The sequence below is a fragment of the Alexandromys fortis genome, unplaced genomic scaffold (assembly GCF_014885135.2).
Source record: "Alexandromys fortis isolate MF-2015 unplaced genomic scaffold, M_Fortis_MF-2015_v1.1 scaffold_78, whole genome shotgun sequence".
NCBI classification, from domain to species: Eukaryota; Metazoa; Chordata; class Mammalia; order Rodentia; family Cricetidae; genus Alexandromys; species Alexandromys fortis.
In genome coordinates, this window is record NW_026067977.1 from 4779355 (window position 1) to 4792073 (window position 12719).

General features: G+C 46.3%; 1 protein-coding gene across 1 annotated transcript; it reads left to right on the top strand.

Moving 5' to 3' along the window:
• Positions 1-8808: 8808 nt before the first annotated feature.
• LOC126510790 (enhancer of rudimentary homolog) lies at positions 8809-9567 on the top strand. The gene has a single exon (XM_050157498.1). It carries the CDS (start codon positions 8859-8861, stop codon positions 9171-9173), a length of 315 nt encoding a protein of 104 aa, XP_050013455.1. The 5' UTR covers positions 8809-8858; the 3' UTR covers positions 9174-9567.
• Positions 9568-12719: the final 3152 nt, after the last annotated feature.

The window sequence follows — 12719 nt, forward strand, 5'->3', positions numbered from 1 at the left end:
CTTAACAGCTCTGCCTTGGCCAAGCACAGCTGCTGGGAGTACACGGTGACCTGCAGAGAGACAGCCACACCCTTCCATGGAGTGGCTTATATCCAGGTGTTCAGGGAGCCCCTGCCAGTCCTGCAAACAAAGCCAAATACACTAGAGCCCTGCTTCCTACGCTCATTAGGGAGTTTTGCCAAACCTCATGAGTGCTCACCGCTCTGCCTTCTCTCCAGCTCGGAGAACCAGTGGATTATCACTAAAGAAAGCAGCCCCAACCTGTTCCCCTGGAGTTTACCCCTTAAGAGACTCTGGTCTCCATCATGGGATCCATCTTTGCTGTCACCCCAGTTTACACACACACTCTTACAAGTGAGAAGCCATAGTCCAGTCCTTAGACCTTTTCACTTCTCAGACCACCCTGTGGAGGACTGGCCCACATCCTGGCTGAGTACCCAAGTCCCTTCAGCAAGGCCTGTAACATGGAGACCCTGCTTTGTGGGGGTTTTTGTCCTGCCCAGTTCCCACAGCCGTTAAGTCCCAAAGAAATCACACAGAGGTCTCCATAAGTTATAAACTGATTGGCCCATTAGCTCAGGCTTTGTATTAGCTCTTATAACTTATATTAATCCATTATTCTTAACTATGTTAGCTACATGGCTCAGTACCTTTTTCGGCGGAGCAGGTCACATGCTACTTCTTCGGTGATCTGGGCAGGACTCGGGGAAATAGCTTCCTTCTTCCCAGAACACTCCTGTTCTCATTGATCTGCCTCTATTTCCTGTCTGGTTTTCCTGCCTGGCTATCAGCCAATCAGTGTTTATTTAAAACACAATACAGATAATTCTCCTGTACCACTTCCCCCTCTTTTTTTTTTAAACAAAGGAAAATATCCATAGACCATTCTGGGGGAATGAGAGCATAGTATTCCAGGCTACTTCCTGCTGGTTGGAGGTGCTGACAATCTTGTGGGGACCTAAAGAAAATTTAGAGTTATGATCAAGTCCTGACTAGAATATCCTGTGAGCCTTGATCATCTCAGACAGCAGTCTTGAATCTGTTCTGGATGTAGAACTCTGACATCTGGGCCATCCATTCCTACCAGAGATTTCTCAGGTGGTCTTCCTTAATCAAACCTGATTTTTCTTAACTCAGAATGAATCCACAACCTCTCATTTCCTGTGGAAGCAAAAGCAGAATCTCTTCTCCAAAGTAACATACCTTTTGAATTCGGTTTTGAAGTCAAGGTATTTTCAAAATACCTATCTTGGATTAATTCATCAGATTTATAAGCAAATATCTTTTAGCATCTATTGTTCCTTCCTCAGCATTCAAGCAATTCAAAGAGAGCATAATAACATACAGTATCAAGATTCTCTGTGTATTTTTCATCTTTACATGGCTTTATTTTAACCTCTATTTCTCTTATTTTTAATTTTTGGCTTTTTGAGACAGGGTTTCTGTGTATCTTTGTCCTGGAACTCCCTCTGTAGACCAGGCTGTCCCTGAACTCATAGAGATCCACCTGCCTCTGCCTACCCAGTGCTGGGATTAAAGGTGTGTGCTACCACACCTTGAACTCACAGAGGTCAGTCTACCTTTGTCTCTCAAGTTTTGGGATTAAAGGTGTGTACCATCACACCCAACTACTCTCTTTCTTTCTTTTTTTATATTAAGGACTTTAACTTTTTTCTCAAGTCTGCATATATTTTTAACACACTGTAAACCATTTAGAGGTTTTTTTTTTCTTTGAATCTCTCTTTACTGCATATCTCTCTTTTTCTGACTGTATGAGTCTTTAAGGAAACAATTAAAGCTGTGGCTTTGATGCCTGAATCCAGCCCATTTCTTAGCTTTCTGAGATTTCAGCCTCATGGTGGAGGTACTGGCCAGAGCCATGTTTATTGCCACAACTCTATGGCATCTCAAGGTCCCTACCAGCAAGCAGGCTGCAGCAGTGTGCTCACAAACCACATTCAAATGGTCTGTAGTCCGACCGCCTGCCTGAAAGAGTCAGAGTTTACCCTGGCAGGATGGCTGGCATTTTAAAATGTCACGGCTTTTTTCCTGATATGGCTGAAAACTGAAAACCATGCAGTCAGCTTTTATCAACACCATTTAAGTGTTTTGTGACAGGACCTCTTAAAGACCTACAAGGTTTTACAGCTAAAGCTGAGTCAGGAAGCCTCTCTTACATGAGAGTGCTTGCCTCTAGCAGGCAGAGCAGACCCGAGAAATTGCTGCTACCAAGAAAGCACACTTTACTCTATTCTTTCACAAGCTTTCTCAGGCTTTCTGTGGGTGCAGTTATCCACGTGGGTGCCATTCTGTAACATGAGATTTAAAACATAGTTGACAGAATACGGACAATTCTCCCACAACAAAGGCCCTAAAATATCCTGTGCAGCCTGGTCTCCGTATGGCCAGCAGACCTCCTTTCTGCAGCTCCTTAGTCCCTTGGTTTGACTTTTGACTACCCTCCTTCCATCTCCATGTGCTGTGTGTATTTCGTCTTTCTTGTCACCTTTAAGACTTTCTCACTATTCCACTCTGTCTCCAGGTCTCACGAAATCCCTTGTGGATTACTCCTGCAACCTCTCATACTTGGAATTTCAATGCTTATCCTCCTTTATGCAAATCTAGGACTTGAGAACTCCAGTACCTTCCTGGGCTGAGCAGGTAGCATAGATGTGTAAGAAGAGAGAGTGACAGGCTGTGGGAACCAAACAGTGAAGGTTCTACTTAAAGACAATTTTTAAAGCAAATCCATCATGTTTGGCCCCCGGATAATGACCGTGCACCCACGCCCTCCCTATGCTTATCCTGTAGCTCAGCCACCATAAGACTTTGGCATACACCTTTCTGCTAACTGTTTACTGACTTTCCTTTCGCCCACAGGCATAGAAAGGAATAATTAATGTTTGCAGCAAGCTTTAAAAATTAGCAAGGCCTTTGCTGCCTGTAAAACTGACATGCGTTCATCTTACATTCAAAGTATGTCACAGGTCTCCACACTTGTCTCTCCAGCCAGTAACGCTCTGTAACTGAGCTTGTCCTAGCCAAACCAAGACTCCCAGTCCCACTCAGCGTCTGGGGCCTAACTTCAGCCTCTCTGGGAAGTCCCAGAGGGGCTGTTCCTCCCTCCACAGCTGAAGCCGGCACTGAATCCATATACCTATTTTACCGCTCTCTCACCAAATCTGTCCTCTACCAGGAAACCAATCAGGGCCTTTTCATCATCCAGGTCCTTCCTGCTGCTGCCCTGCACACTTGGGTCAGGTAGGATTCTGCAAGAGGGAAGAATCCATCACTGGAAGGGGACAGATGGTCAAGCACCAGGCCTAACAGAAACTGAGGGCAAGGTCTGGCAGCAATGTCTAAACTTTATGTGCCCCTAACCACCAGAAAGCTTGGTAGAAATGGGACTCACTGATCCCAGAAATGCCAGTGCTCCTGTGTCAGAGCCTAGCAACCTGGATCCCAGCTCCCGACTGCTGGTTCTGATGTAACATGAAGTCCAGGTCTGTGTCTTTAGGTGCATTTGGTCTCAGACTTAGACACTGGATTTGAGTGTGCATGGTCATTTCTGAGAAGACCTCTACTCAGCCCTGGCTCCTGCGGTGATGTGCTCAAATTCTCCCCGCAGGGTTGTCACAGGATGGTAGACTCAGGTCTACCCCAGGAGCATCTGTCTGGCAGCCCTTGTTCTCAGCACAAACAAAAGAAGGTCTTCATGGCAGAGATGCCCATTCTAGAAGCTCAGTCCAGGGCCCTGAACATCACATTCTGCTTTTATGGGTGTTACACACCTCAGCCTCCATGGCAGCAAAGTGAGCCATCTCCTTCCCACAAACATATCCTCACTTCTGTCTTCCAGATTGAAAGGAAAAACAAGGCAGACAGTTGACCCTGACTGAGGACATGTGTTTACAACCCAGGCTGGGGACAAACAGAGACATGAGGAAGCCGGACAATGCTGCTCTGGCCAAGCAGTTCTTTGGGCTTCTCTTCAGCTGTTCATCTTCTTCCACTAATCCTCACCTTCCCACAGCCAACGAGCATTGCACAGGCTCCAAGGGCAAATCCTGGAGGGCTTTATGAAGCAGATGCTAGACAATGAGGGAGTGATGGATTCACAAGGTAAAAGCAAGAGCCTGGGCAGACGCTGGTTTTAACCACTGAGCCCAAGAATGGGAGTTTAGCTGAGCCTGCACTGCTCAGCCCATGAGAACATATTTTGAGCTGCCCAAAGCAGCCACCTCTCCGGAGCTGCCAATTTCCTGCTAGAGAACCCCACACAGATTCTGCATCATCACAATAAAGACAAATTGTCCTGCCCCATGCACAAAGCACAGGGGCGGGTCACTTCAATTCTCTAAGTATGCTCTCCTATGGTCTCCAGAAGTCACATAGAGCCAGGAGGGCTACCTTCTACTGATGATACAAATCGTATGGGTTGCTGTCTGTTGAGGGATTATGACGTGCCAGGCACTGTGCCTGGCCTTTTCCATACATTGCTATGATCATTTCTGCCATCGCCCTTGAGATATCTCCTGAGGTAACATCCTATCACATAAATGAGGTGCGAGAGAAGTAAGAGAACTTTCCAGACCATGAAAGAAGCGAAGATTTCAACACAGAGGAGTCTGGTCCTACCCACTCCATCCTGCTTCCAGAAGCCTGGCTCCTTCTCTCCACGCCCATCAGTCCTGAGCCAGTAGCACAGATGGCGGGGCTCATCTCTTGCCAGGGACACCAGAAATCTCACAAAAGAGGACAGCTTACTGACCAGGCTTCCCCTGCTCTGGTCAAACCACAGGTTCCCTCAGAGTCCCTAACCCTGCCCAGAAAACCCAGCTCAGACCACTGAGGGTCACCATACCGAAAGCCCCTCTTCTGGCCCTTGCAGCCCTTCCTCCCTCTGCAGGATGGTACCCAGGATATGGTATCTCTGATGAAGGATGCTTTCAATATGCTGGCCAATCCTACCAAGAAGGCTTGACTACTAACTGGGCCAGTGGAAAGGAGTCATGAGGCAGAGTTTTTCTGATGAGGTGGGAGGATCAGCAGGTGTAAGCTCGGGACCTTGGTCCTGGTGTTCATTTAATTAAGCATCTCCATTCGGTTCACACATTGGCTGCCAAGGCTTGGGGGTAAAATCCCAGCCAACCTCTCTCCTCATAACCCCTGGTGGGAACAGAGGAAGAGGATAAGTGTGAGCTGCCTGTCCACCCCCACCCCCCAAATCAACAAGACCAAAACAGAGCAGCCAGAAGCCGAGCCTCTTCTTCACGTCAGCCTTTGATTACTAAAAAGAACAACCCAAAAAGAACAGAGAGAACCCTGGGGAGACAGGCCCTGGACTCGCAGGCAAACAGAAGGATTGGAGGACTGGAAAGGCACGCCTGAAAATCAGTTAGGCAATAGCTTCCAGTCATTCCATTTAAATCCTAACAAGGCCCCTGCTCCGAGATAACAAAGGCCACTGTGTTTAATGAAGGGTGTAAAGGGGAGAAATATGAGACAGGAGCTTTTGCAAGTTGTTAATGAGGTGGATAGGAAACCTCTAAAAATAAACCAGGGCAAGTTGAAAGGGTAATTAGGGGAGCAAAAATAAACAGAGGGTGTCAAGTTGGGAAGAAGTTCAAGGCTCTTCCAGAATGTCCTCAGCAGGTAGGGCAGGAGAAGAAGTCGGAGCATATACCCTCTCAAACAACCTCAGACTTTGAAGAACTATAAGAGCTCCAACCACGAGCAACAAGCTGCAGCCACCACAAGGTAGGCTCTGCTTTATTTATCAAAGTGTCCCCAAAGAGACCTGAGCAAATATTAGGCGATGGGAAACTTCAAATGCCCAATAATAAAATCTCGCCCGGTTCATACCTTTGAACTGCTTGCCAGCAATTGTGCTTAGGTGTGTGGGTGCACAGCTGTACAAACACACAGTTGCCTGCACCACACATTCAACCCACACAGACAAACCCCCGCCTACCTATTGCGATTCCCAGCCAAGGTCAGCTGCACAGGAACAGGAGAGTGGGTGGCTGCAAACCCTTGAGGAGGATCTGAGATGTTCCTGAACGCCTCCCGCCTCCCACCTCCCATCTCCCGCCTCCACAATGTCTTTCTCCCTTCCTCCATTGCTGTTTAAAATCCTGCTGCATTAGAAAGCTGTTGGGTGGTCAAGTCCATCTGGGACATTCTTGGCATGCCCTCGTCTAGGAGATATGAATCAAGAACAGATATCTCCTTTTGTTTAATTCAGCACTTCCCCAATGATTTGGGCTATATAAAATTTCCCCACAAAATACCATTTACCAATGTCCTTATCCACTGCCCACTTCCACTTAGTAAAATTGGGGGCATTACCCTAAGAATAGTGGGGATAGGACTGAGGAAGGACAGCTGTGGGGCCCACTTTCTCTCTGTTTCATGAGTGGGCAGACAGGTTAGTGGGTCTCATCCAGAGAGAAAAGAGAGCAGTGAGGCTAGAGATGATGGGTGGATGGAGTGGGGGACGAGAACCCCTACATGCACAGGGGAATTGAGAAACTCTGGGGACAAACATCCTGTCATTCGCTCGCTCTCTTCCAACATCTCTGCAAATGTCACGCAATGGCAGTCCTGGTGGCTACAAAGTGGTACTCATTTTAAGAGAAGAATTGCTCCTGCAGATTCTAATCCAGGGCGTATAACTCTGCCCTGTGAACTCTGAGTCCTTTCTGTTGCTAAGGAACTGAAAGATGGACTCATCCTAGGCTTTCACAGTTACTCCTGTAAGCTGTGTGACCCAGGCAAAGTCGTGTCACCCTTTCCGTTGCTTTGCTCATTAGTAAAAGGAGAGCAAGCGGCAGCAGCAGCTTCCTCGCAGAGCTTGGACGGCTAGACAGGATAATAAAGGCATGTATTTACTTTCTTGTATGTACTTCGTGGTACAAGGCATTTGTAATGACCAGAATAAGAATGTGTTTCATCTACACTTTTATCGTGTGATTTCATACTCTCTCAGGGTCTTAGGTGCATGGAGATATGAATGGATCTGGAAAAATCTATGTTTGCTTAGATCTTGCTCTTGAACTTGCAGTTTATACATATTATTATACTTATGCTTGAGTTAAGAAAGCAGAAGACAGTGGACTTCAGGGACCTCAGAAGACCTGGGAAGCAAAGAAATCGGCTAAGCATGAGGTTCTCTTCCTCTCCGGAGTCATCAGCTCCAAAGGCCTGCTTGGTTCTCACCCAGTACCCCACCCCCTTCCTCAGCTCTCTCACTGGCCTACCAGGGTTTGGATCCCAGCTCCAGAGGCCACTCTGGACTTCATGTCTCTTTGCTCAGACTTCGAGGGTGTTGGATGAGCCTGTTTGTTCATAGGCCCAGCTCCCCAGCATAAGTTATCCATCCCAGATCCCATTCTGTGGCATCACAGTGGGAGATGTCTAAGTGACACACAGAGCTGTCCCTGCCAACATCACTGGGCAGGACAAATAATCCGAGTCTGCCAGTGCTGTTCTTCTGCTCCCCTGCCTGACACACGGGACCTTTTCTCTGTCCCAGTATTTTCGGGGAGACGCTGTGGTCTACCTTGATCACCTCTGTAACTTCAAGCCACGCCCCTTCTCCCCACAGAAGATCTTGAAGGTATAGCCTGCTCTTCGTTTGTGTCAAGAAGTCATCACGATATTCAAATATGCAAATTAGGTCCGTTTCTCTTTTGTTCTGTAAGATTCTGCAACTTCTTGTCTTCAATTTGTAAAGTAAATGGTGAATTTAACCTTGGCCACACCCCCAGCAACCAGCACGGTTGTAAAAGCAGGGATGCAGAATTCAAAATAGTTGCATAGGGATAGGAAGAGCTCTTCGGGAAAAGACAATAGCATTGTGTTTTTATTCACGTATACATTAAATACTACCATAACAAAGCACCTTGGCTGGCTCCACAAGGACGGTGTCCTTGGGATGGTGCCTGTTCTTAATAGTTGAAATAAATTTTGAGTACCGCGTCCATACATTTCCTGCTGTTTAGAACGCAGGATTAGTGTCCTCAACCTGGCTTCCCTTCTCTCCAATGGTGATGCCATGTTACATGAAGAGATGCAACTGGCAGGCATGGGGTATGCCCCTCCAGGCTCCTCTCCCCTGTAGTCTAGCCTTAGCTACTTAGCACGGGGCACGCCCCTCCAGGCTCCTCTCCCCTGTAGTCTAACCTTAGCTACTTAGCATGGGGTATGCCCCTCCAGGCTCTTCTTCTCTTTAGTCTAACCTTAGCTACTTAGCATGGGGTACACCTCCAGGCTCCTCTCCCCTGTAGTCTAACCTTAGCTACTTAGTGGAAAGGGGTCTTTTTGTTTTGTAGGGAAAGCAGAATAAGAAACGTCTTGAATGAGCTTTTGAGGCTGTTGTCCCAGCAACGTCTCCTCCCAAACAGCCCTTTCCCCGCAGCCCCAATATCTATCTTTGTCAATCAGGGACTTAACATTGGCACTAGAAACTCAATGAGACAGAAAATTAGGACTAGACCATAGTTTAGCAAGGACCATTAGTTTCTGAACTTGGTTCTGAGTAATCAGAGAGCTTCAGCTACAGGCAAAATGGGCTCTTTGCACCAAAATTATATAATCTCCCTGCCCTCATTTTCTGATAGACAGGCCTTCCAGACAGAACCTGTCTCTCTGCTGCTAGCCTTTAGCTAAAGCCATAAGCAACAAATAGTCTTATGCATTCTCTGTTAATTCAGTCATAAAATCTCCAGTGGGAGGCCATTTCCGGCGGCTGCTCTCGCGGGATTGGCTGTTGCGGCTAAGCTCGTGTGCAGCTCGTGTGCAGCGGCGGTGGCGGCGGTGGTGTTAGCGGCGGCTGCAGCAAAGCATCTGACGAGATGTCTCACACCATTTTGCTGGTACAGCCTACCAAGAGGCCAGAAGGCAGGACTTATGCAGACTATGAGTCTGTGAATGAGTGCATGGAAGGTGTTTGTAAGATGTATGAAGAACATCTGAAAAGAATGAATCCCAACAGCCCCTCCATCACATACGATATCAGTCAGTTGTTTGATTTTATTGATGATCTGGCAGATCTCAGCTGTCTTGTTTACCGAGCTGATACACAGATGTACCAGCCTTATAACAAAGACTGGATCAAAGAGAAGATCTACGAGCTCCTTCGTCGACAGGCCCAACAAGCTGGGAAGTAGTTGAGTCGGAAGCATTAGGGGCTGGGGGTGGGCTTGGAACAGGTGCATACAGCGTGCTGTAGTGAACATTTTGTATGATAGTAATCCTGTTTCCATTTTGTTACGCTAGAGCCAAGATTGAATGTATGACATGGAACATGAATGATACTTTCATTCTGAAAACCACCATTATTGCCCCTTTACTCTTTTTCTTTCTTCTTTTTTTTTACTTAAACATTTTTATGATAATTCAGAGAGTGTTCTTTGCCATTTAAGGTTGGTTCCAGTCCTTGAAACTGTTGGTGTCTGTTTTACAGCAGTGAGTGCACTAACCCCTTGTGAGGGGTGGGGTGGTGACAAGCTTAGTTATGTCCTCTGGGAAAGTCTTAGTGAAAATAAATGTTCTGTAGTTGTATTTCTCATTGAGTGTTTTGTTTTTGTCTCTGAGCATTGAATTGTCTGGAAAAGCCTTAACAGTTTAAAATCAGTAGGTTGCTACACAAAGAACTTGAAAGTTTTGTATTTGGACCCATTTTGCTGTGATTTACTTATATGAAGCAAATGAGCTTTTACCTCAATTTTCCAGCAGTCAATAAATCTCAGTTGTAGTGACAATATTTGTATCTACTGTGGGTGCAAACATAAGGTGCTTCTGGACTCAGCAATGGGAATATCTCCCTTGACAAGTTGGAAATAGTACACATGCATTTAGCACCCCAACCTGTGGAGCATCACAACTGCAAACAGTACACTGGATTCAGTGCCTTCCTCCCCCATGACTGTGGCTCAATGCAGCTCCCTTCCCGGCATTACTTCCGAGCATTAGACCCGAGAGCTCTAGCTTGTGGAAAGAATTCAGAGCACAAAATGTTCCTCTTTCACAACATCCTAAGTTGGGAACACTCTCCAAGAGTCTCTNTGACACAGATTTAAGGTGGCTCTTCCCACCACAGAAGATCTGGATTCGAGGCAGGTCTTCCCACTTCAAATGATTTGATTAAGAAAAACCCCTCACAGGTCCATTCAGCCTCTTGGGTTTTAGTTAACTCCAGATATAATTGAGTTGACAACCAAGAAGAGCCATCACAGTACTCGGCATGTATGATATATGCGCGCGCGCGCGCGCGTGTGTGTGTGTGTGTGTGTGTGTGTGTACGCATGTGGTCATGTTCAAGGAATCAGGAATTGAAAGTCAGAACAAACCAAGTGTCTCCTCTTTCCCTGTCTCTTTCTGCATGTCTTTCTCTTCCAGAGACTCAAGGATAGCGGTTTGGTTTCCAAGTTCTCCATCAGTCTGTATTTTGTTCCATCTTCCTCTCTTTTCAAATCTTTTAGGCAGACGATAGTGGCAGCTTGCTGTCTTCTTAGCAATTTACACAGAGACCCAGCAGCTACCACAGCCCAAACCTGAAAGACAATCCCATGCCCTTGTCTATTTGTGGCTGGAAGCTCTGGGTAGCTTGCCTGGTTGAAACAACCCAATGAAAGAATCTGATTGACATTTATTTGAACCTGACCACACAAATTATTGGTCAGCCAGCATATTTGGTTGATGTTGTTCCTGACAGTTGTCCCATGTCTAGTCAGCACTGGCGGTCATGTGAGAGCCATGCAGTCTGTAATCCTGTCCCTTTTCTGGAATTAGAAGCATCCAAGAATTCATCAGAAAATATAAATAACAGAATGTCTCCGTATCTGTGTGTGTGCGTGTGTACAATTTATTTCATCTCATGGAATCCAAAGTTCCCCATGCTACATCCCAAACAAAATTATCATCTCTCCACACCCCCAGACCTCCTTCTCTGCCCATGACTGTGATCTCAGTGGGGGGCACCATCAACCCTGTGGTTATCCAGATATAATGAGTGTTCTGCCCTTCACTCTTTCCTCAACTCCATCCCTTATATCTGATTAAACATCACGTCTTATTGATTTCACCTCCCACATATCTCTCGAGTCCACCCCATTCTGTGTAAGCCTCCAGCACTATCTTGGATCGGGCAATTATATCCTTGACTAGTTTACCCTAGCAGCCTCCTAACTGATCTCCCTTAATTCATCTTTCTCCTTCCAGATACCTCCCGCACAGCACTGAGATAAATCTGATTATGTGACCCCTGATTAAAACCTTCCATGAGCACTCCAGTGTTCCAACCCCTCTATGATGTGACTTCTGCCTACCCCTCCAGCCTTCCCGTTTGACTTCACTCTTAGAGAGATTCTTTCTGAAGAGTTTTTCAGCTCTCAGAGTCCCTGTTCTCCCTTTCTTTGATTGCACCATGCCCAACATCTCTCCATCTTCAACTGAATTAGTATGTGTTCCGTGCGTTCTCATAAGGAACTCGTCATTATGATAGCTCCTATCATTCCGTATTGCAAGTGCCTGTCCCCTTGCCTGTCTGGGTCTCGGGAACTTTTTAGATGAATGTGGTGGTGAATATATATAATCCCAGTCCACAGGAATTCTACAAAGGCAAGAAGGATCAGGAATTCAAGGTCATCATAATAGCAACTCCAAAGTCACAGTCACTCTGGGCTACATCAAACCTTGTCTCAAAAGAGAGGGAAAAAGTAACTACACAGAAAAGTATCTTTTTATCATTATACTTGACACGTGTCACTCAGTATTATAAAATAAAACATACATATGCATGCACACATATATGTGTAACCTGCCCCATGTATGTGCTTCATCATTACAGCAGCTGTTAGCATCTGCGTAGGGCCTTTTCTTCTTCCCCTTCTTCCTCTTTTTCCTCCTCCTCCTCCTCCTCCTCCTCCTCCTCCTCCTCCTCCTCTTCTTTGTCTTTCTATGAAAGATACAAATTTTATGTCCTTGGATCATCAATAAAGCCTTCCCAATCCTGGTACAATGTTAAGAAAAAAAGTAAAGAAACAACAACTCTTTTATTTACATACAAGGAAATGTGCCTTAAATACATTAAGCGTCTTATCTGTTGGCAAGTGGCTGTGGTTAGTTCCTTTCAGGGAAACCCCGTGGTTGGAAAGCAGGTCCCCATCTCTGGTAGCAAAGAAAGCACAAGCAGCAGCGTGCTCTGGAATAGAATGTTCTGTGAGGGCTGAGAACGTGGAAGACACAGCCATGGCTAAGAAGACAGTGCAGAGCCTCTTCTGGGAGCCTGCAACTGCCGCTTGGACACAAGGGAGGGGGTGACTTTTTGTTCCAACCATTAGCGTAGGTATTATGGTGGTTAAGTGGTGATTTATAATGTTCCTAATGGCAGTGCGCATAGCTGGGGCTGAGTGAGGATTAGGTACAACCCAGCAGGCTCAGTAAGCAGCTAAAACATCATTGGCCAGGGAAAAGTTAGGTACAGGGTGACCTGATTTTCTAGAGAACAGCATGACAAGGTAGGCCAAGCAGAGGGGGGAAATCAAGGGCCAGGGTGGACGACAGAATAAATACAGAATGAGTTAAGCAGCGGCTGCCCGTGAGGGGTGAGGTCTGTCTGTCTTAAAGCACGAGCCCAATCATCTGCGTTTCCACCACCACTCAGAGTCTCTCCACCTGATCAATAGGACCACCACCGGAATTGCAGCTGTTTT

Excerpts from the sequence above, each read along its gene's own strand:
- LOC126510790 (XM_050157498.1), top strand. The coding sequence starts at position 8,859 with ATGTCTCACACCATTTTGCTGGTACAGCCTACCAAGAGGCCAGAAGGC.